The sequence below is a fragment of the Petaurus breviceps genome, unplaced genomic scaffold (assembly GCF_028583685.1).
Source record: "Petaurus breviceps papuanus isolate PSGF00001 unplaced genomic scaffold, PetGlider_PUasm1.0 84, whole genome shotgun sequence".
Lineage (NCBI taxonomy): Eukaryota > Metazoa > Chordata > Mammalia > Diprotodontia > Petauridae > Petaurus > Petaurus breviceps.
Window position 1 is genome coordinate 15,519,519 of NW_027186645.1, and position 20,583 is coordinate 15,540,101.

The 20,583-nt window shown below is 39.6% G+C and overlaps 1 protein-coding gene across 8 annotated transcripts in view; it reads right to left on the reverse strand.

Moving 5' to 3' along the window:
- Nucleotides 1-11,099: 11,099 nt before the first annotated feature.
- The window catches only part of CTTNBP2 (cortactin binding protein 2), a 201,426-nt gene continuing 191,942 nt past the window's right edge, over nt 11,100-20,583 (reverse strand). For 7 of the 8 annotated variants that reach the window (XM_069107092.1, XM_069107095.1, XM_069107091.1 and 4 more), the window contains one exon: nt 11,100-12,250. In XM_069107092.1, coding sequence (XP_068963193.1) covers nt 11,999-12,250 — 252 coding nt within the window. In that variant the 3' untranslated portion in view covers nt 11,100-11,998. The remainder of the gene's footprint in view (nt 12,251-20,583) is intronic. The other variant, XM_069107094.1, reaches the window with a different exon arrangement.

Below are 20,583 nucleotides of genomic sequence, written 5' to 3' on the forward strand. Positions count from 1 at the left end.
GATTTCATTTTTAGGGAGGTATTTTCTTCAGTTAGATTTTGAACCTCCCTTCCCAGTTCACAAATTTTGCTTTTTAAGGATTTGTTTTCGTCAGTGAGATTTTTCCATTTTGGCCAATGTAATTTTAAAAGAATTGGTCAATTTATCTTTTACCTCTCTAATTTGACTTTTAAAATGTTCCTTGAGCTCTTCCAAGAATGCTTTTTGGGCTTAAGACAAGTTCATATTTCCTTCTGTGGTCTTAGGTGTGGATATAGAGTTGATGATGTCTCCTGAAAGTGATTCTTCTCATTCACAATAATAGGATTCAATCATCTTTGGTTGCTTCTGGCCCATTGTGATTGCCTATTTCCTGGCTTTTAAACTAGATTTCTGTTTATGGGGTTGTAGCAGCAAGCACCCTAGCATACCCAGGGTGGCTGCTAGCATAGGTTCTTATATCTGTTTTTTTTTTTTAAAGGAAAACAACTCAAAATGGGTTAACAATCTTACTTTAATCAATCGAACATCACAAACTACAAACAGAAGTTACAAGCAGACAGACAGATCAGCAGACAGGGCTTCCCACTGTTTGACCATTACATCTATACCTAGTGAGTTACCAGAGAGGGAAGCACAAACATCTGGGTTTTCAAAGCTGGGGGGCTCAATGGCTGCCCAGAGTCTCATCTGGCCAAATCATACAACTCTTCCCAAAGTGAGCCCCAAAGCAAAACCTCACATAAGGGTATATATAGCCTTCTCCTGGGTCAAAGACCATCACAACCCTCATGACCCCACTACCCAATCACAAACTAACAAGGTGTGGGCATTCCTGAAAAACAAGCTTCCCTCTATATGCTCCAGGTGAGCACATTCAGCCTATTAGGGGGCAGAGTATATTCTCAAATCAAGGAAAGTTGTCAGAGTCACCCAAGCTTATCAAAGGGCCAAGGGGCAGGGAAGATCTTCACATTCTTATCCCCATAACAGGGGTACAGAGGGCTCTAACCCATGCTTCTCAAGCTGGGAGCTAGGGGATTGGTTGTTGATTTTGTGTACTATAGCCTCTGGGTGTCTAGACTGAGGCCAAGGCCAGGACTCTCAGTGTTTCCCCTGGGTTACCCAGAGGCTCACAGAGAAAGGTGTGGGGGAGGGGTGGTCTGGCCACTTCAGGTTTCCCTCTCTGTGCCCCTGGGCTAGAGGGGGCAGGCTCAGCAGCTGGCAGCCTGCTATGCTGGTGTCTGCTGATTTCCTTGATTGTGCTAAGTCACACCTGGGCTTCTGGTGTTAGCCCTTGCTGGCTCTACCCCCCTGGGTTTTGGGATCTCCCACTGGTTGGCTGAGATGGGGTTTGTTGGGAAGCCTCTTGCCCTTCTCTTCAGGTTTGGCACAGCTCCAGTCACCCCCTTTCTTTAGAACTCCCAAGCCTGACACTGCTTCCACTATTTCAAGATTTTACTCTGGGGCAATAATCTCTGGGTTTTCAGGGTCAGGGAGGGGGATTAGAGCAGCTAGGGTTTACTCCATCATCTTGGCTCCCAGAAGTTCAGGTAGGTGATTTTTAAACATCCAGGCTATGGGGTGATAGATAGCCCCAGGAGAAGCTGCTGTCATTGCTGTGGGCCCTGCTTTCTCTTACCCATCCCAGACAGATCATCTATCTAGTGGTGACATGTCTATGAATTGCCCTTGTGGTGGGTGAATTCGCTGGCCAGGGCTTGCTCTCACTCTGCTGTGGTCTGGTCTCAGGTCTGAGCTGGTGCAGCCCCCAAGCTCTCCCTGCTGCCCCTGCCCAGTCCTATGTGTGCACTTTCCTGGACTGGGAATCCTCTATGCTCTGTCTCCCAGTGGATTCTGTCACTTTAAAATCCTTTCACATTCACTTTTTAGAGGTTACTGATGGAATTCCCAGAGGAGCTAAGATGAGTTCCTATTTCCACTCTGCCATGTTGGCTCTGCCCTGTCTAACCTTCTTTTTTTGTTTTTGCTTTTTTGGAGGGCAGTTGTGGTTAAGTGACTTGCACAAGGTCACACAGCTAGTTTTTGTGCTAAGTGTCTGAGGCCAAATTTGAACTCAGGTCCTCCTGACTCCAGGGCTGGTGCCCTATTCACTATTCCACCTAGCCACCCCCCCCAATCTTCTTTTTTAACCAGACTGGTTAAAGCTTAATCAATTGTATTAGTCCTTTCAAAGAACCTGTTTTAGTTTTATTATCATTTTTGTGGTTTTTTTTTAGTTGATCTATTTCTCCTCTTATTTTTAATAGCTCCTATTTTGTGGCTATTTTAGTTTTTAAAAAATTTTTTGGCTTTTTTAATATTTGAAAATGCATATTCAGTTTATTAATTTTCTTTTTCTAATTTGTTAATGTATGTTTGTAGGGAAATTATTTTTCTCCCTGAGAAATGATTTAGCTGCATCCCAGAAATTCTTCTATAATTGCTTTATCATTATCATTTTCACTCACATAATTATTTGTTGTTTTCTATGATTTGTTCTTTGATCTACTCATTATTTAGAATTTTATAAGTTTATATTTGAGCCTGTGTCTTCTGTTGGTGATCCCTGAAGCTATTACTATATTGTATTTTTGAATGAGATGATATATCTAAAGTAATTTGACATGTAAATGTCTGCTGTAATTGCCAGACTTGCTGGTCTTTCAAAATCCCTTGATAAATTGTACATATTTTGGGAGGATACCACATTAAGTCACTAGGAGAGAGCTTGTTTCCACCAAACAGCACAAGAACAAGACAAAGATTGTGAGTTTATGTGTGTTGCGACACACACACAGAGGGAGAGGGAGAGATGGAGAGGGAGACAGGGAGGAGAGAGAGAGGGATGGAAGAAAGAGGGAAGGAAGTGGAGAGGGAGAAAAAAGGAATGAAGGAGAGAGGGGCAAAGAGATAGACTTATACCAGGATGAGAGAGAAGTCACTGAAAGGGAGATGGAAGGGCCCCAAAGAGAAAACATTTATTACTTCATGATTTTCCCTAGGGATAATGCTGAGTTCTGTGCACATAAGGGGTACTCATTTATTGAGAATCATAAACATAAGTGGTTGCACATACTTCAGTGGTAGATACCAACTCCAGACTCTTTCTTGCATGAGCACTTTTACTTTTGATTTTGGCAAGAATTAGTGAACTCTACAAAGATTCATTTGGTTTCATAAAGCTGAAAAATCCTTCAATTCCAGATAGGTATTTTTTTTTTCTGTAGACATAAAAGTATTATAATTCAATATCTATAACATTAAATGGACCAGATTCATCCCATGTGTTAGGATTTCAACTACTTTATTCTGCTCCTAATGGAAATAGAACAAAGTCCAAAGTCATTATAGCAGACAGAAGTCTAACGACATCTCTAATCTGCCCCTAAAGTCTGTGTGAGCACAAAAATCACAGACCCTCTCTGGGGCTCAGGTTTCAAAACTGTAAAATGAAACGTTGATCTAACAGGGATGGTGTAAGGATCCACTTCATAAGAGATCAACTTGACTTTGGACAGATGGGAAAGCGGATACTTCTGAGCTTAAGAAGGCGTTGGTCTATGCTGAGACAGAAAAAAAAGTACTCCCTCCCCCAACTGACATGACTTCCCAACAGTCCTCTTTACAGAAAGGATTATGTGGTACTGTATTACTCTCCAAGTACATTAGGCAAATATTAGCTTGAACACCAGAGTTAGTGTGAAATTATTTACAAGATGAAATGAGGTATCACTCAGTTTTTTAAAACTTCAAAGTGAAAAGGAAAAGAAGATGATGTCCCACTGCTTTAGGAATCTGGCAAAAATCTCTGTGATCTTGCTTTTGGACAAAACTGGTGGTTAGTTGGTTGAGTACACACTAGAGATATGATGGAGGGCATTGGAATAGTGATGCTGTTCATTACTTCATGGATGGTTAATGAAAGTGGTAGTGGTAGAGGAGATTGGAATCTAGGTATCTTGCTTCCAGTGCAGATAATCAAAGAAATAGAAAAAACAAACCTGGGTTTATTTTCCAAATCTCCCTCCTTATTCCTTCTCCTCCACCTCCCTCAGTGGTTTTTAGAGTCTGGGTATTGCACATTTGAGGAAAGGTTTAAAGTTAGATCTATTTCCATGCCCTTGAAATGGAGAATAGGTGGCCCACTGGAGAGAGTATCGGACCTATAATCAAGGAGACATGAGTTCAAATCTAGATTCCAGACACTTGGTAGTTATGAGACCCTGGGCGATTCACTTAACCTCTCAGTCTGCCTCAGTTTCCTCAGAGCACTTTCTTTCCAGGGTTGTTATGAGGATAAAATGAGAGGGTAATTATAAAGCTGTTTGAAAGGCTTAAAGCAGTAGGTATATAATATTAGCTATTATTATGCAAGCTGTTGTACCTTGAGAGCCTCAGTGGGAGCTAGGTGCTGTCCAGCTAGCTTTCTAACCATTCTGTAAAAGGTCTTAATTGCTGTGACACCTGAGAAAGGGAAGCTCTTAGGCCCAACTGGGAACTACTCCCAATCCCTGCTTCTGGTGCTGGCCATGGTGCTTCCTGCCCTTGTTCTGACAGGAAGCCGCTCCCTGGTTAATAATGTTCTGCCCCATTGGTGTTGTCTCTCAAAAGCTTCTTAGTCTCAGAGGGTTCTCAGGCTGTTTGTGTTTCCTTGCCTTTGGTAAAGAGCTTGGTGAGATCTGGAAAGGAAGCTGACCTCTTCTTACTCCTAGGCATTTGAACATTGAATATCAGCTAGCTTCAGGGACAGTTATGGAGGAAATGGGGCAAGAGGCAGATAGAGAAAAGACGCTCACAGAGCAAAGAGTAGCAGGCAGAACAGGGAGAGACAATGAGTCCACCTGTCTAGATAGGGCCATGCTCAGTGGATGTGAGATGTAAAATAGTCAATGAACAGTTCTCCCAAAGGTACTGGATTGCAAATGTCTCAGTGAGGCAGCCCCAAACAACAGGGAAAACCTTGTGGAGGATAAGACACAGGGATCGACAAAGGTCTCAGGGGGTTACAGCCACAGGTTAGCAGTACCTGCCTGGCTAGCCATTGTGGAAAACATGTAAACTTGAGGTATGGCACATCTTAAAGACCAAGGGACCACAGGGTTTGAGTTTCATAATTTTTTTCTTCTAAAATATCTTTTTTAAAATCTTTTTTTTTTACACTTTCACCTACTATTAAGTTTACTAAAAAAGGTATAGGGGCATAGGAGAAATTGGGGCATATGGCCTAATTTCCAAAAAAATGACAATGCTTCACATTTCTATTATATTCTTAGGTTCATAAAGCACTTTTCTTAAAACCATGGAGGAGGGCATGGATTAGGCACTACATTTCACAGATGAGGACACTTGAAATTCAGAGATGAAGGTGTCATAAAAGACTTAGGCAACTAGGTGGCACAGTAGAAAGAGTGATAGATCAGAGTCCGGAAGACCTAAGCTCAAATCTGGCCTCAGAAACTTACTGGCTTGTGATCTTGGGCCAGTGGCTTAATCTCATCTCTAAAACGGGGTTAAGGGGCAGCTAGGTGGCACAGTAAATAGAGGACCAGCCCTGGAGTTAGGAGGACCTGAGTTCAAATCTGGCCTCAGACACTTAACATTTACTAGCTGTGTGCTCTTGAGCAAGTCACTTAACCCCAAATGCCCTGCCTTCCCCCTCCACAAATACAAAAAAAATAAAAATAAATAATGTTAATAATGCCACCTGCCTACCAGGGTTTTTTCAGGACTCAAATGAGATATTTATACAGTGCTTTGGAAACCATGAAGTGCTATTTTTAAATGCCAACCTATTCTTGTTCCCCAGAGTTGGCCAGTCAGGAGGCGGCACTATCAGGGTTCGAACCCAAGCCTTTCCTGATGCCAACTCTAGTTCTCTTTCTCCTATATCATATTATCCCTTATCATCCTTCCTGTACTCAAAATGATAACAATGGAAAGACTCCTGAATTTGGAATCAGAGGGCCAGTATTCAAATTTTGCTTTGGTTCAAATTTACTAGTGGCACAACCCTGGTATGTCACTGAACCTCTCTGGGTTTTGATTTTTTCTTTTGTAAAGTGGGGATAATAATCCTTGTGAGTACATATTCTCACAGCATTGTGATGATTGAATGAGATAACATATGTAAAGTAATTTTGACATATAAAGGTCAGGCATAATTGCCAAATTCTCAGCTAAGACTTCCTTCAGCTACCTCCAAAAGCCATGGGTTGATAACAAGTGGGTATAGGACAGTGCCTGGCACATAGTAAGAGTAAATACATGTTAATTCCTTTTTTATATTAGCTTTTTAAAAAAATATTGGGCTTCTTTCTCCTTCCCCTCCCCCCCATGTACCTTCTCTCTCCCTCTTTTAAATAACCCTATTATATCCATGCTACCCCTTGACTGCTTGGGGTCTCCTGACTTAGTATCAGTCCTCCCTAGGTTACTGTTTCAGAACTTTCTAGAATATTCCTCTCCCACTAAAGCTTATTTTTCCTTTTCAGTTCTCTCAGGTCTCTGGATGGAGAGAAGGATAATGGGACAAGCAAAGCACAAGTCATTACACTTCAATGATGCACTTGGTAATTGTGGGTACTTCCTTCATGTCTAGGCTTTATGAGAAAACTCTTAACAAATTGCTGTGGAAAAGAAAAAAAAATTCCTCTATCTAACCTGGTGAAGAGCTTGTCTGAATTTAGCTAGGTTGGTATCTGGATAAAACATTCAGTCTCTCATGGGGAGCTACCCTGGAAAATTTTCCATTTGGTAGGACTCTGCAAAAAGTCGGCTCAGTAGAAGCCTTGCAGATCCCAGGGACACTTGTACTCTTTGCTGGGGCATTATAGGAGGATTTGAGTGCAAGTGCTAAGGGGCGAATGGCTGCACTGCTTTGTTGTTATTGTTTCGTTGTTTTCAGTCTTGTCCCACTCTTTGTGACCCCATTTAGGGTTTTCTTGGCAAAGGTACTGGAGGGATTAGCCACTTCCTTCTCTAGCTTATTTCAGAGATGAGGAAACTGAGGTAAACAGAGTTAAGTGACTTGCCCAGGATGTGGAAGTTAATTAATAATAACTGAGGAAACAAGGGTCACACAGCCAGTAAGTGCCTGAGGCTATATTTGAACTCAGGGAGATGAGTCTTCCTGACTCCAGGCCCAGCACCTTTTCCACAGTGCCACCTAGCTGCCCCTTGCCACTATGTACTGCCTTTCTATGTCCTTAACACATTTGTATTTTAATAGAAGCTTCACTTATACAGACAGTTGAACAGGAAAGATGAGTTTAGGCACAAAGGTCCTTTCCCATAGCCACTGAAATCTCACTACACACATGATCATAGATAGTATTTCCTATTCTCAAGGCCAAGCTTGGATGGTAGCACTCACATGTCCAAGGGAGGGAGGATTTTTCTTAATTCGGACTTTCAACATTGTTACCTTCCTGGCCAGCTTTTATTAGTGTGTCTTTTCAAACACAAAGAGAGATGATTCAGTTCTAAAAATTTTGGGAGAAAGGCAACTAACCAACAGTGGAATCTGTAAAGCAAGTTGGTTTGGCATCGCTGATGCAGGTTCTGTTTAAAAAAATTTTTCAATGAAAATATTATTATATTTGGACTTAAACACCCCCTCAAGGATTTGTGAGGCAGACACTGAGGCATTGTCTCAACTCTCTACCACCAGGAAGTCTGGGGCCCTGAAAACAAAAGGAACTTGATCAGTCTGTTTTTACTACCCAAAAAGAGTGAAGTGCCCAAAATATATGAAATGATACCAGGGGGGATGCCAGGTTCTGAACCAGGATGGCTGGCTAGGCATCCTTGTGCCTTTCCACTTTAAGAGAACCAACCAGATTCCTCTGTTTCTTCCTGAATTGAAGTAGAAAGCGGGTGTGACACACCATTGTCCTAACTACACAGACCATGTCCATTCTATTCTTGCCAAGAGGCAAGAAATACCCAAGCTGGACAATGGACTTTTGTCCATCCTGTCTGCTTAGGATCTGGAATCCCTGTGAGAAGAGGTTCAGTGCTTGTCAGCCTCAGGCCTATATCTAGCAAACTCCAATTTCTCCAGTTACTGCTTATTTGGGGATGGGAAGGTGATTAAAAGCTCCAGATTCAGTATTAAAAATACCTTTATAGAAAACAATTTAAATTGTCTGAATACTTTGAGAGATGATGGTCAGGGGGAGATAAAGATTTTTGCAAATTTGCCTAGCTTGACTATACCTATTTGTTTATAAAGATTTCCTTTTCTTTTTTTAGGGAGGGTGTAGTTGTGAGACGTGAGAGAGAAAATAAGTGCCTATTAATGTTTTAAAAATGTAAAAGATACCTTTCTTCTCAATAGAGGAGTGGAACTAGTGCCTTGACAATAGAAAAGTTTTTAAGCAGCTGGGCCATACAGTGGACAGAGCACTGGCCTTGGAATCAGGAAGACACATCCTTTAAGCATTCAATTCTGGCCTCAGACCCAACTTCTATGATCCTGAGTAAGTGATTTAACCCTGTTTGCCTCAGTTCCTCACTCAGGAAATGGCAAACCACTCCATTATCTTTGCGGAGAAAATTGCAAATGGTGTCACAAAGAGTTGGGCACAACTGAAAAAGGACAAAACAAGAATTTCTTTCCAGTAGAAAATTTTGAAGCCACTTTCTGAATATTTCTTTTTGTCTTTCAAATCTTAGGAGAATAGGAATAAAGGCTCTGGTTAAACTCTTCATAGTTTTTAATACCTTCTTGAACACCTGCTATTTTTAATAAGGAGGTCCCCTTCTGTCCCTTGAAGGCAGCAGATAAATTAGAGTAGCATTAGAAAGAGGAAGCAACAAATATTCAAAATAGAAAATACTGAACCTCAAGATGCTTTCCTGATAGGTTTTTCCTACAATTATGAATTTCTCTATTCTTTTCTACACATTAAATAAATATTTGTTCATTATAATCAGATGCCATCGCCAAATATTAGTAAAGGAGGCTGGGGAAATCTTTTGATAGCTATAATGATGATTATTTTCTTTTTAAAGAAAGTTAATGAGGACTGTGGGATGGGAGGGGGACTGAACTTAATGGCCTATTGAGACATCTCCATGCATGTTATTCAATTATAAAATTTTTATGGTGTTGTGGGTAAAAGGGTGAGGAAAACTAAGGCCCAAGACCTACTGCTGACACATTTGTTGTCACCTTGGGCCCAAGATATTTCTCTAAGGTTTAATTGCTAAAAGTTGTCCATTTGGATGGTGGAAGAGTTTATATATTGGGAGTTCCCCATACCATTATGTGGACAGGCAGATCCCCAATAGTTGCTACATATGACTATGTATATGTGCAGATACATAAGTGATTATAGGTGATCACTTTGTACCTTGAAAACAGTAGATTTCAGCATATTACTACTCGTGCAGTCTAAATGCATCAAAGACTCACAGCTTTGCCTAAGGGCCAAATGTTAATTTTAATCATTAATATTATTCTGAAATGTGATTAGATAAAGGTCAAGCATATGCATCTGTAGATCCCTAGTGAAAAAGCACCAATGCCACATTCACCAAAATATACTGGTTACTTGGCTTGGATAAAGATGCCAAGTTTTGCTGTCACTAAAAGGGCTTTCTCTTGTGGTAGCATCTCAAGGATACATGTCGTCTGGAACACATGGATTCCATTATTTACACTAAGGGGATGCCACCCTTGAACCTTGGGTCCTCTCCAACACTTCATCTCTCTTTTTGCCCTGTTCTATAACCTTCAATAACTTTGGCAGAAGGTGGGGCTATGCACCTCACCCTTATTTTGGCATACTGGTGAGGCTTCAATAATTGAGTTGCCAACGTGGTACTTCTGGGCCCAAAGGGAGACCCTTTTTTGCTTCAGCTTTTCTGATGAACACTTAAAGTGCATGTTTTTACCTGATGCATGGATAATGATTTTTTGAAAAGGTCAATCCAATATCAGTGAAGCTACATGTGTTTAAATATAAACAACCTGTCTATGCTTTTCAGTTGTATTAACATTCTAAGAATAACTTGACATGCAATTCATTATTCCTACATATGTTTCAGACTTAATTCTATACAAGAAATGCAGAAACAAAGTATGAAAAAATAAATTAGGCATGAGATTTCCACATGCACAGAAAACAGAAAAATATATGGTTACTATTAAAACTGTGAACATGTAAGTGCAAATAGGTTTTGGGTACTCCTGAGCAAATGCATCAATCAGAACAGGAAAGTGAATGTTTCCTAGTAAAAAAATATAAAATTATAAAAGAATGTGGTTCACCTACATTTTATATTCAGAGTTAATAGCTATTGGAAGGCAGCCACTGGGAAGTTTTGCTGTTCTAAGAGAAGGTATAAAAACCCAGGTAAAGGAAGGAAATTCACTTGTCCCTTTGTCTGTCTCCTGAATAGTTTAGTGAAGTATCATTAGAAGAGTAAAAAGAGAAATAAAAAATAGTAGTAGTAATAATAACTTACATTTATATGGCACTAAAAAGTCTGCAAAGAGTTTTACAACTATTATTTTATCTTCACAACAAACCTGAAAAGTAGGCATTTTTATTATCCCCCTTTTACCAAACAGGGAGAGGTTAAGTGACTTGCTCAGGGTCACTCAACTAGTAAATGTCTCAGGCTAGATTTGAACTTAGGTCTTCATGCCTTGAAATCCTTTTATTTACTGTGCCACCTAGCACCCTCAATATAAATACAAATAGGTACAAAGGATTTTACATACGTTAATGGCAGAAAAGTAAAGCTTGGTATGAAATGGGCCAAGATGAAAAGTTAATTATCTGTATTGGGGAAAAAAAAAAACAAAATCATGTCCAGCTCATTTTTGTATTTCTCACTGCTGAAGCTAAAAAACAAAAACAACAACCAAACAACTTGTTGAATAAATGAACTAAAAGTAGCATGTTTAAAATAGGAAAATAGGGGCGGCTAGGTAGTGCAGTGAATAGAGCACCAGCCCTGGAGTCAGGAGGACCTGAGCTCAAATCCAGCCTCAGACACTTAACCCAAAAACTAGTCATGTGACCTTGGGCAAATCACTTAACCACAATTGTCCTCCAAAAAGCAAATAAAATAAAATCAGAAAATAATTTAACTTAATGAATGGATATGAGTAAGACATTTATTGTAATTTTGTGCAATAGATATTTCATTAGGAATTCCAGAAGAAAAAAAGCTAGCATATTTTCTTTAAGTTGCCATTAGCTTTCCTCTTACTAGATCTAATGTAGATACTGCAGATCATTTCTAGAGTTATTTATTAAATTGCTTTTTAAATATACTGGGGAAATATAGGCATTTTCATATCCATTTAAGAGCAGAAATTTTATAAAAAAGATAACATATTTATTGCATTAGAATTTCATTCTTTACAGGAGTCATAATGCAAACTCATAGCATTAATATACATGATGCAACCAAATAGCAATGTAAGTAATATAAGAAAACACAAAACCAGAATTTAACAGGCAGAATTTGTGGTTAATCAAAATATTTAATATGGCTTGTAATGGAAAGAAATTGTATTTTCAAATAACTAGTTATTGCCACATTCCATTCACTCCCCATCAAGTGAAGATAAAATCATCTCCATCTTTAAATTGCATGTACATTTGCTCTACACTAATGCTGTACATATTTTGCACCACATAGTATGCAATGATACATGAACTTCATTGAGTACGTATATACAGTATACAGATAATTGTGTGGCGGTACCCCTGAATATCTTCAATTTAAGCGATTACAATTTTCATAATAGAAAACTACTTGAAAAGTTGGCATAACTTCTTGATATTGAAATTCAATCCTATAGAATTTCCAGAAAAAAAGCAATAAAACATTGGCTATAAACAAATTCTTTACATAAAAATTGACTTGTGGTCCCATACGCATACAATATGTTACAATGAAGCAGTTTTTTTTAAAAAGCTATTTACATCTATTTTCCTTGGTTTTTATATGAAATATACAGAGTAAGTAAATGGTGAGAAAATTGTAGGCAGGTCTATTTGTTTGTTTTTTCTATTTGCACATTTTTGCGTAAGTTCCAAATTTCTTCTTTTGAGTTGTTATTTACTTCTATTTGCCTTGTATTACTGCTGCTGCTGCTGCTGTTTCTTTTGGTGTTCTGAGAACATTGGGTGACTTTATTTCTAGGTACAGGGAGAAAAGATTTTACTCTTGAAACACCCAACTCAGTTTTTGGTTTGCTGTTGCTGCATTCTACAGTAGGACTGCTGCTGAGAGGACAGACATCCTAAGGGGAAGAGAAGAAAGTGAAACAGGTCTTAGTGATGGTGACTCAGTTGTGAGTAAGTGGGTGGAGAGGTAGAGAGAAAAAATTAACCAGGATTCACTGGAAGCATTTTATTTTACTTTTAAATTTATTTTTCAGTTTCTGATACCTCCCTTCTGCCTCCCCCTTGGGAAAGCCAGGAAACAAAACCTGTTACAGATTGGTATAGTCAAGCAAAACAAATTCCCACATTGGCTGTGTCCAAGGGAAAAAAAAGTTTCAATTCACACTGGTTCATCATCTCTTGAACTGGAGGAAGAGAGCATACTTTATCATGAGTACTGCAGTTCCTAAGTCTTTCCAAGTATTTTTTGTCTCTATGATATTGTTGTTATTGTATAAATTGTCTTCCTGGTTCTATCTACTCTTTTTCCTTTTCACATTTCAGAACCTCATGGGTAGCCCCTATGTTTCTAGGCCTTTGTCACCACAAAAAGAGCTGCTATAAACATTTTGTACATATGGGTCCTTTTCCTTGTTCTCTTTGGGGCTATAGTTCCTCAAGCATTTGTCATTTTCCTTTTTTATAATCTTGGCGAATTGGATGGGTGGGAGGTGGTACCTGAGACCCATTATCTGGTATCTTGGGTACCATTTCATCTCTCCAATTATTTGTGATACAGAGCATTTTTTTTTCATATGGCTATTGATAACTTGGATTTATTTATCTAAAAATTGCCTATTTACATCCTTTGACTGCTTAGCATTTGGGAAATGGCTCTTATTCTTACAAATTTGACTTGGTTCCTTACATATCTTAGAAAGACCTGTTTCTTAGCCAGCACCAAACCATTTGATGATCACAGCTCTGTAGTATAATTTGAGATCTGGTACTGTCAGGGTTCCTTCCTTCCTACTCTAAAATATCCATTCTCTTGATATTCTTGATCTTTGTTAGAGCTTCATCCTTATCATACCCTCTAAATGCAGGTGTCTCATGGTGTTCTTTCTTTTCTTTTCTCTCATTACTTCACTTGGTCAATGACTCCCATGGATTTAATTATCACTTCTCTAAGGATGATTTTCAAATTTACCTATCCTTCCTTGACTTTTCTGTTGATGTCTAATCTCACATCTTCATCTGCCTTTCAGAAACTGGAACTGGTTTGCCTCGTTCTCAACTTCTCTTGTTCTCAATGTGACCAAAAATAAACTCATCATTTCCCACCTAACCCTGCTCCTAATTTCCCTATTACTGTCAACACTACCATCTCAATCCCTTGGGCTCACAATTGAGGCATCACCCTTCACGCCTCACTATCTCTCAGAACCAATCTGTTGCCAAGGTATGTCAATCTCATCTTTGCAACATCTTTCCAATATATCCCTTTCTCTCTTCTGATACTGCAACTACCCTCGTGCAGACTCTCATCACACCTCATACCTGAACTATTGTAACAGCCCACTGGTGGGTTTGCCTGCTTCAAGTTTCTCCCTACTTTAGCCCATCCTTCATTCAGCCACAAAGTGTTTTTCCTAAAGACCATGTCACCTTCCCTACTCAGTAAACACCACTGGCTCCATATAATCCCCACTATCAAATACTAAATCTGGGGCATTCAAAACCCAAAATAACCTCTTATGCCATCACCCCCGCCCCCATTTAGAGTCCAAGAGGACTAACACCTTAGTCCCTGCTACATACTCTTTGATCAGTGACACCGGACCCCTTTATGTTCCTGGAACAAGACACTCCATCTCTCTCATCTCTGGGTGTCCCCCATGCCTGGAATACTCTCTCTACATCTCTGCTTCCTAGCTTCCTTCAAGTAACATCACCAGGAAGCTAGGCTACACTTCTTCCAGATATTCTGTCATTTTGACTGTACCTCTCTAGTAGCATTTTAGATGAGTATCTCTTAATAGGGACTCTAAAGGAGAAATGACTTTGCTATGCATAAAAAGTCTGTATATGTATAGTCTTTGCTTCTAGCAAATGCAGGTTGAGTTTTAAGATGGATATTTTAACTTGAGCTGGTAACAGGACCTAAAAACTGATCTAACATTTGCCATCTTCTCCTTCCCCTCCCTGATTAGTAGCCCTGTTTCCTTTCCTGCATCTACCACCCCAAATGAATAACTTAAAATATTAATTATTAAAAACAATTAATTTTAATAAAAAATAATTACTAAAAAATAAATATAGTACATTAAGGCTTATAAATCACTTAAAAATAGCACTCTGATGTATGTAGTGCACCTATGTCTATTTCCAAGTTACAGGTGAAAGATAATGAAGCAAGTGTCCTGACTCTAAGGCTAGGGTTAAACTTTCACTTGCATCATCCTGCCTTGCCACAAACATTGTTGTAAGAAAACAAAAATAAAATGAGAAAACAAAGCAATTTAAGTTTTTATAAGTAAATTATATTTATTTTATATTAAATTAAATATATTAAATTATATTATATATAAGTAATTATATTTATAAGTAAATTCTATAAGTTCCAAAAAAACCCCATAAGAATAAAAAGTTCTAAGAACCCCTTTATACACACCACTTGCTTTCATTAGGGCCAAACTGTGTTCATGTTGTCTCTAGATAACAAGTACGGATGTACTTATGTGTTGAGTACAGATATGCTTCATTCACTACCAATGTGGTGAGGAGAGGAAAACAAATTAGTTCCTTTCCCCAGCACTAACATTTTACAACAGAGATTCAATCTGTGCACAAATGATCCTGATATAAGGTGACTAGAGGAGAGAATACTTTGAGGAGCCACTGACACCCAAGTTGAGCCTGAAAAAGACAAATTATTAGGATGCAGAGGTGACAGCATACGGGTAATGGTCTATACAAATGCATGGAGGTAGGAGACAGAATGGTCCATCTGGGGAACTAGTGGTCTAGGAATAGGCTGGAAAGATAATATGGATGATAAAGGTCTTAAATGCTATGCTGATGAGGTTGTATTCTATCCAAGAAACCAAAAGGAGTCATTAAAAGTATTTGAAGAGGGAGTGATGTGTTCAGAAGTGATCTCTATGTTAGTTGCATCGAGGTTAGATTGGAAGGGTAGAAAGAACTGAAGCGGGAAACACAATAAGAGGCTATTACAGTATTCTAAGAAAGATAGTTAGAGTGGTAGGAAGGAAGGAAACAAGAATTTATTAAGTACCTACTATGTGCCAAGCACTTTAAAAATATCTCATTTTGCCCTAACAACAACCCTGCTGGGAAGTGCTATTATTATCCCCATTTTACAGCTGAGGAAACTGAGGCAGAGAATAAGTGAGAGCGACATAGCTACTAAATGTTTGAGGCCAGATTTGAGCTAAGGTCTTACTGACTCCAGCTCTATGAACTGTTCTACCTAACTGCCTCTAGTGAATGCTGTGTGAGTGGAGAGGAAAAAGATGAAAGAAATGTGGAGGAACATTTGGTAAGATGTACCTGACTGGTTATGGGGTCAGTGAGAGAGAAAAAAGAAACAAGGAAAACTGTGAGCCAGATTCATATCTGGCTGAGCAAGAGGCTGATAATAACCACAAAAGAAGAGGGGAAGTTTAGGGAAGGGGTGGCCTAAGTGGGGAAGATAATCAGTTCCATTTAAGATGTTAATACACTTACTCTCCTGGGCTTCAAAGAACCTTAGATTTTGGAGAAATCCCTTGAGGTCTTCTAGTGTAGGCAAATAATGTAACCTTGAATGTCTTTTAATTTCTCTGGTTCCCTGATCTGTAAAATGGTGGGGATGAAACTAGATCCTCTAAAAGATCATCTTTTCCCCTACCTCCTCAAAATAATGTAAATTCCATAAGGGCATGGACAGTTTCCTATTTGCCTTTTTTTTTTTGGGGAGAGGTGAGTGGGTAAGGCAATGAGAATTAAGTCACTTGCTCAGGGTCATACTGCTAGTAAGTGTCTGAGGTCAAATTTGAACTCAGGTCCTCCTGACTCCACATCTGGTGCCTTATCCACTGCACCACCTAGCTGCCCTGCCTATTTGTCTTTGTATTTCTAGGACCTACCTCAATGACTGGCATATAATAAGCAATTAGTAAATAATTACCTCTTGACTGACTAAAGGTCCTTTCCAGCTCTAAAGTCCTATGATTGGACAAGTATATTTTACATTTATTAGCTCTCTGATATGGTAAAAAGTCCTTCAGTGAATGAAAGTCAATGGACTTCTGGTTTGCGGTTCTCAGTGACCCTGTTAATGTACCTGTAATCAGAAGATCTAAGTTTAAATCCTGGTCCTACTGTTTACTCACTGGGTGACTTTGTGCAAATCTCTTTTCTCAGGCCCTATGTGCTCATCTATAAAATGAAAGGGTTGGCCTGGATCTCTCAGTTCTCGTTCAGCTCTGTGATTCTATCTATGAGTGCCGGATATAAGGCATCCTGAAAGATGATGGGGGAATATTCTTCCTGAGATCCCTTCCACAGGTAAAGATTCTATCTCGTTTTCCTTATGTAAACTGGATTCAGGAAAGACACCACTGGCCAACCTAAGGTTCTTTCAACTGATACAGAGCTTGCATTTTGCCTCACTGTAATCTCAACTATGTTAAAAATACATTTTCTTTTGGAGGCACTGCTTTGGAAACAGATAGGTAAATGAATGAATGACACCCTCCCACCTCCAACCCCCATCTAAGTATTTAATAAGCACCTAATATGTGCCAGGCATCATGCTAAGTACTTTACAAATGTTATTTCACTTTATTTTTACAATAATCCTTGGAGGTGGGTGCCACCGTATATCCCATTTTACAAAAACAGGTCATACAGAGGTTTGCCCAATCTTATGCAGCTAATAATTTGTCTTAGGCCAGATTTTAACTCGTGTTTTCCTGATTCCAAGCCCAGTGCTCTATCCACTGTGCTGTTTAGTGGACTTTTAGGATCCCTCCCTTCTTCTGATATTGGCTTAAATGCGTTTTTCCTTACCCAGTTTATCACCACCAAGGAAACTTTCAACAGAATAGAACCTAGGCTTTTTACGTTCGCCATATTGTGAATGCAGTTTGGTATCTTAAAGGAGAGACCTCCTTCACTGATGAATATACACAAGGTTTGTTTGGTTGTTATTGTTCTCTTACTTTGTGAAACAGGGATCTAAGCGCTACCTGTGTAAACTCCCTGAAGGTAGGAACTATTCTGTTGTAGTTTCTGAATCTACAACATCTATCATAGTATCTATTATACAGGAGAGTAATAAGTGCTTATTTGTTGACTGGCCAATTTAGGTGAAAACTGAATTGTGGATAAGTCTAAACAAAATGTTATGGTAAACCAGAGGCTGACATGTGTAAGAAATGTCCTGTGTTCTAGGAAAAGCCCTGTGCCTCAAGCTGGAGACACCCACTATGCCTCAAGAGTTCCACATGATACAGGGGGGAAAAGCATTGGCTTTGGCATTAGAAACATGGGTATCCTGCCTAGGATCCATGTGTTACCCAGGCCAGCTGCTTCACTGCCATAGGTCTCAATTTCCTTATCTGTAAAATGAAGTGGTTAAACAAGAAGGCCTGTGAGGTCTCTTCCAACACCAGGTGGCATACCGCATAGGACACTGGACTTGGAATTAAGAATATCTGAGTTGGCTGTCAATCTCTCTCTGACTGCTTCCTCATCTGTGAAATGGGAAGAGTGACTATGTCACAAGGTTATTGGGAGACTCAAATGAGATTTTATATATACAGAGATACACATGTCTATCTCGTTGCAAACTTTAAACTGCTACATAAATGTTAGTTATTATCATTATCTAATTCAAAAAAGAAAAAAAAATACCTTGTATCAAAATCAGGGTGATTTCTCCTAAAGAAAAGGAAAGCATATTTATATGGAAGTTCCAGCAAATCTGCCCCATAAAAGCAGGGAGCAGTCTAGTCTGCACAATCCTCTAATGGAGTTCTAGAGTAAATAGAGTTCTAAGTTCTAGAATAGAGCCCAAATTAGTCAATGCTCACTAGAAAGTTAAAGAGTTCCTTTCCAGGGGAGGGCAGAGGAGGATATGGGCGGGAGGTCTCCAGATGGTGAATCTAGGAAGAAGGTCATACATACCGTGGAGTACTTTGGCTAAAGCAGGCCCTTTGCCCAGAAGGGGCACACCCCAAGCAAATAAACAGTTTCTAGAACAATACCCAAGATAGACTGATTATCTTCTAGGAGGTATAAAGTTGTGAAAATTGGGCAGCTGTTGTAATACAAAAGTGCATGACTGCTCTCAATCTCTTGCCAGTTCTGGCCAATTGAGGTTCAAAGTTCAGGAGATAATGTTAATACCACCACTTTACATTTGTACAGTCACTTAAGAGGTTTCCAAAGTGTTTTTATAAACATTTTCTCACTTTTTTTCCTCATAGCTATCCTATGAAGTAGGCAGGGCACATGGTTATCATCTCTAGTTACCGTCAATAACACTTATCATATGTGACTTATCCAAAGCTATATGGCTAATAAGAACTAAAATGTGCCAAGGTCAAGGGAAGGGATAGTCTTTGCTGGTCAGATGACATGGAGCATTGCATTCAGGTCTGGGAAGTATCTGAAGGGTATAAGTTGAAGTTTGCTGAGAAGGGCACAAGCATGATGATAAAGGCTTTAGAATGCATTCCAGATGAGGAATTGGGAATGTTTAGTCTGCAGAGGACACCACTTAAGGCAGAACAGGACTGTTCTGTTCATATTGAACATGTTCAGTCATTTGTCACGTCTGACTCTTTGTGATCCCATTTGAGGTTTTCTTGGCAAAAATACTGGCGTGGTTTGTTTTCTTCTCCAGCTCATTTTATAGATGAGGAAACTGAGGCAAACAGGGTACAATGGCTTGCCTAGAGTCCCACCCTGCTAGTAAGTGTCTGAGATGGGATTTGAATTTAAGTTTTCTGGGGCCTCAGTTTCTTCATCTGTAAAATAAGGGGATAAGATCATTCCTTATAGATCTAAACCTATAATGACCCTCCAGCGATACAGATCACAACCAACCCATGCCTGCCCTTCCTGGTTACTCTTGCTCACATCTTCCTATAAACATACTACAGGAGGTTTCCCCTCCAAACTAAGAACTATACACAAGTATCCTCTAACTTGGATAGAAACCAATGTAGCACAATTCACAGGTTATGCAAGGATCATCTATATATCTTGCTATGTGATTGGCCCATCTTTTTTTTTTTCCCATAGTCTCTAGAAAGGCAATCCCATGAGAGCTACAAAGAAGAAATGCAATCCCTCTTTTAATATTCCCAGTGTTCAGAGAGCATGAAAAAGAAACCTGGCACGTATCATCTGATAAAGGAGATATGTTGCCTTAAATATATCTGAAAATAGCTCATGTTTTAGGAGCAGCTGGGTGGTGCAGTGGATAGAGCGCAGGGCCTGGAGTCAGGAAGACTCATCTTCCTGAGTGAGTTCAAATCTGGTCTCAGGCACTTACTAGCTGCGTGACCCTGGGCAAGTCATTTTATAGATGAAGAAACTGAGGCCCCAGAGAACTTAAGTGATGACTAAGGTCACACAGCTAATAAATACTGGTGGCAGTATTTGAATTACTGTCTTAGAGAATCCAAGTTCAGTTTTTGTTGACTACATTAAACTTCCTCTTGAAGGGGCACCAATGTGGATGGAATGACATATTCCCATCAGAATAATGGGGAGCTTCATACAATACAATTACTATTCATGGATGGAACTTACAAGGCGAACTGGACTAGACCAAGCCCCAGAGCAGAGCCTGAGGCATTAGATACTTGCTTCCTAAAACCAGCCCAGGTCCAGAGAGTCAGAGAGATACCTGGAGATCTCATCTGTGAGTAGAGCTGCTGGAGTCATACATACATATGTACATAAGTCATACAGAACTACTGGCTGCTTAAATAAAAACCATCCCCTTTCCTTCCTGCCGCTCTCTTATCTATAACCAGGTCAATCCGATCTCTTCCCAGGCTGTATCTGACTCTGCTCCCCTCTTCCATTCTTTTCTTCTAGAAGCTCCACTTAATTACAAAATTTCTCTTTATCCTGGACCATTTCTTCTTGTCCATCTTCCATTGCCTCTCATTTATACAGACCCAGCTCCCACAGAAGACATTACTTCTCTTCTCATCTTGTCCTGGATGCACATTTGTGCATGCCACCTCAACTCACTGACCCCAGAGGAGGAGAAGGCACATGCCTTTCCCTCCATTGCCACTTCTCAACCTTCAGTTGCTATCACTCAACAATCCTTCCTTCCTGTCCAAGTTTAGTGGACTGGAGAGGTTCAGAGAGTAGTGACAAGGGGCTTAGAACCTGGATCACAATCTTTCTCTCCATCCCACCCCTGCCTGTATACTGG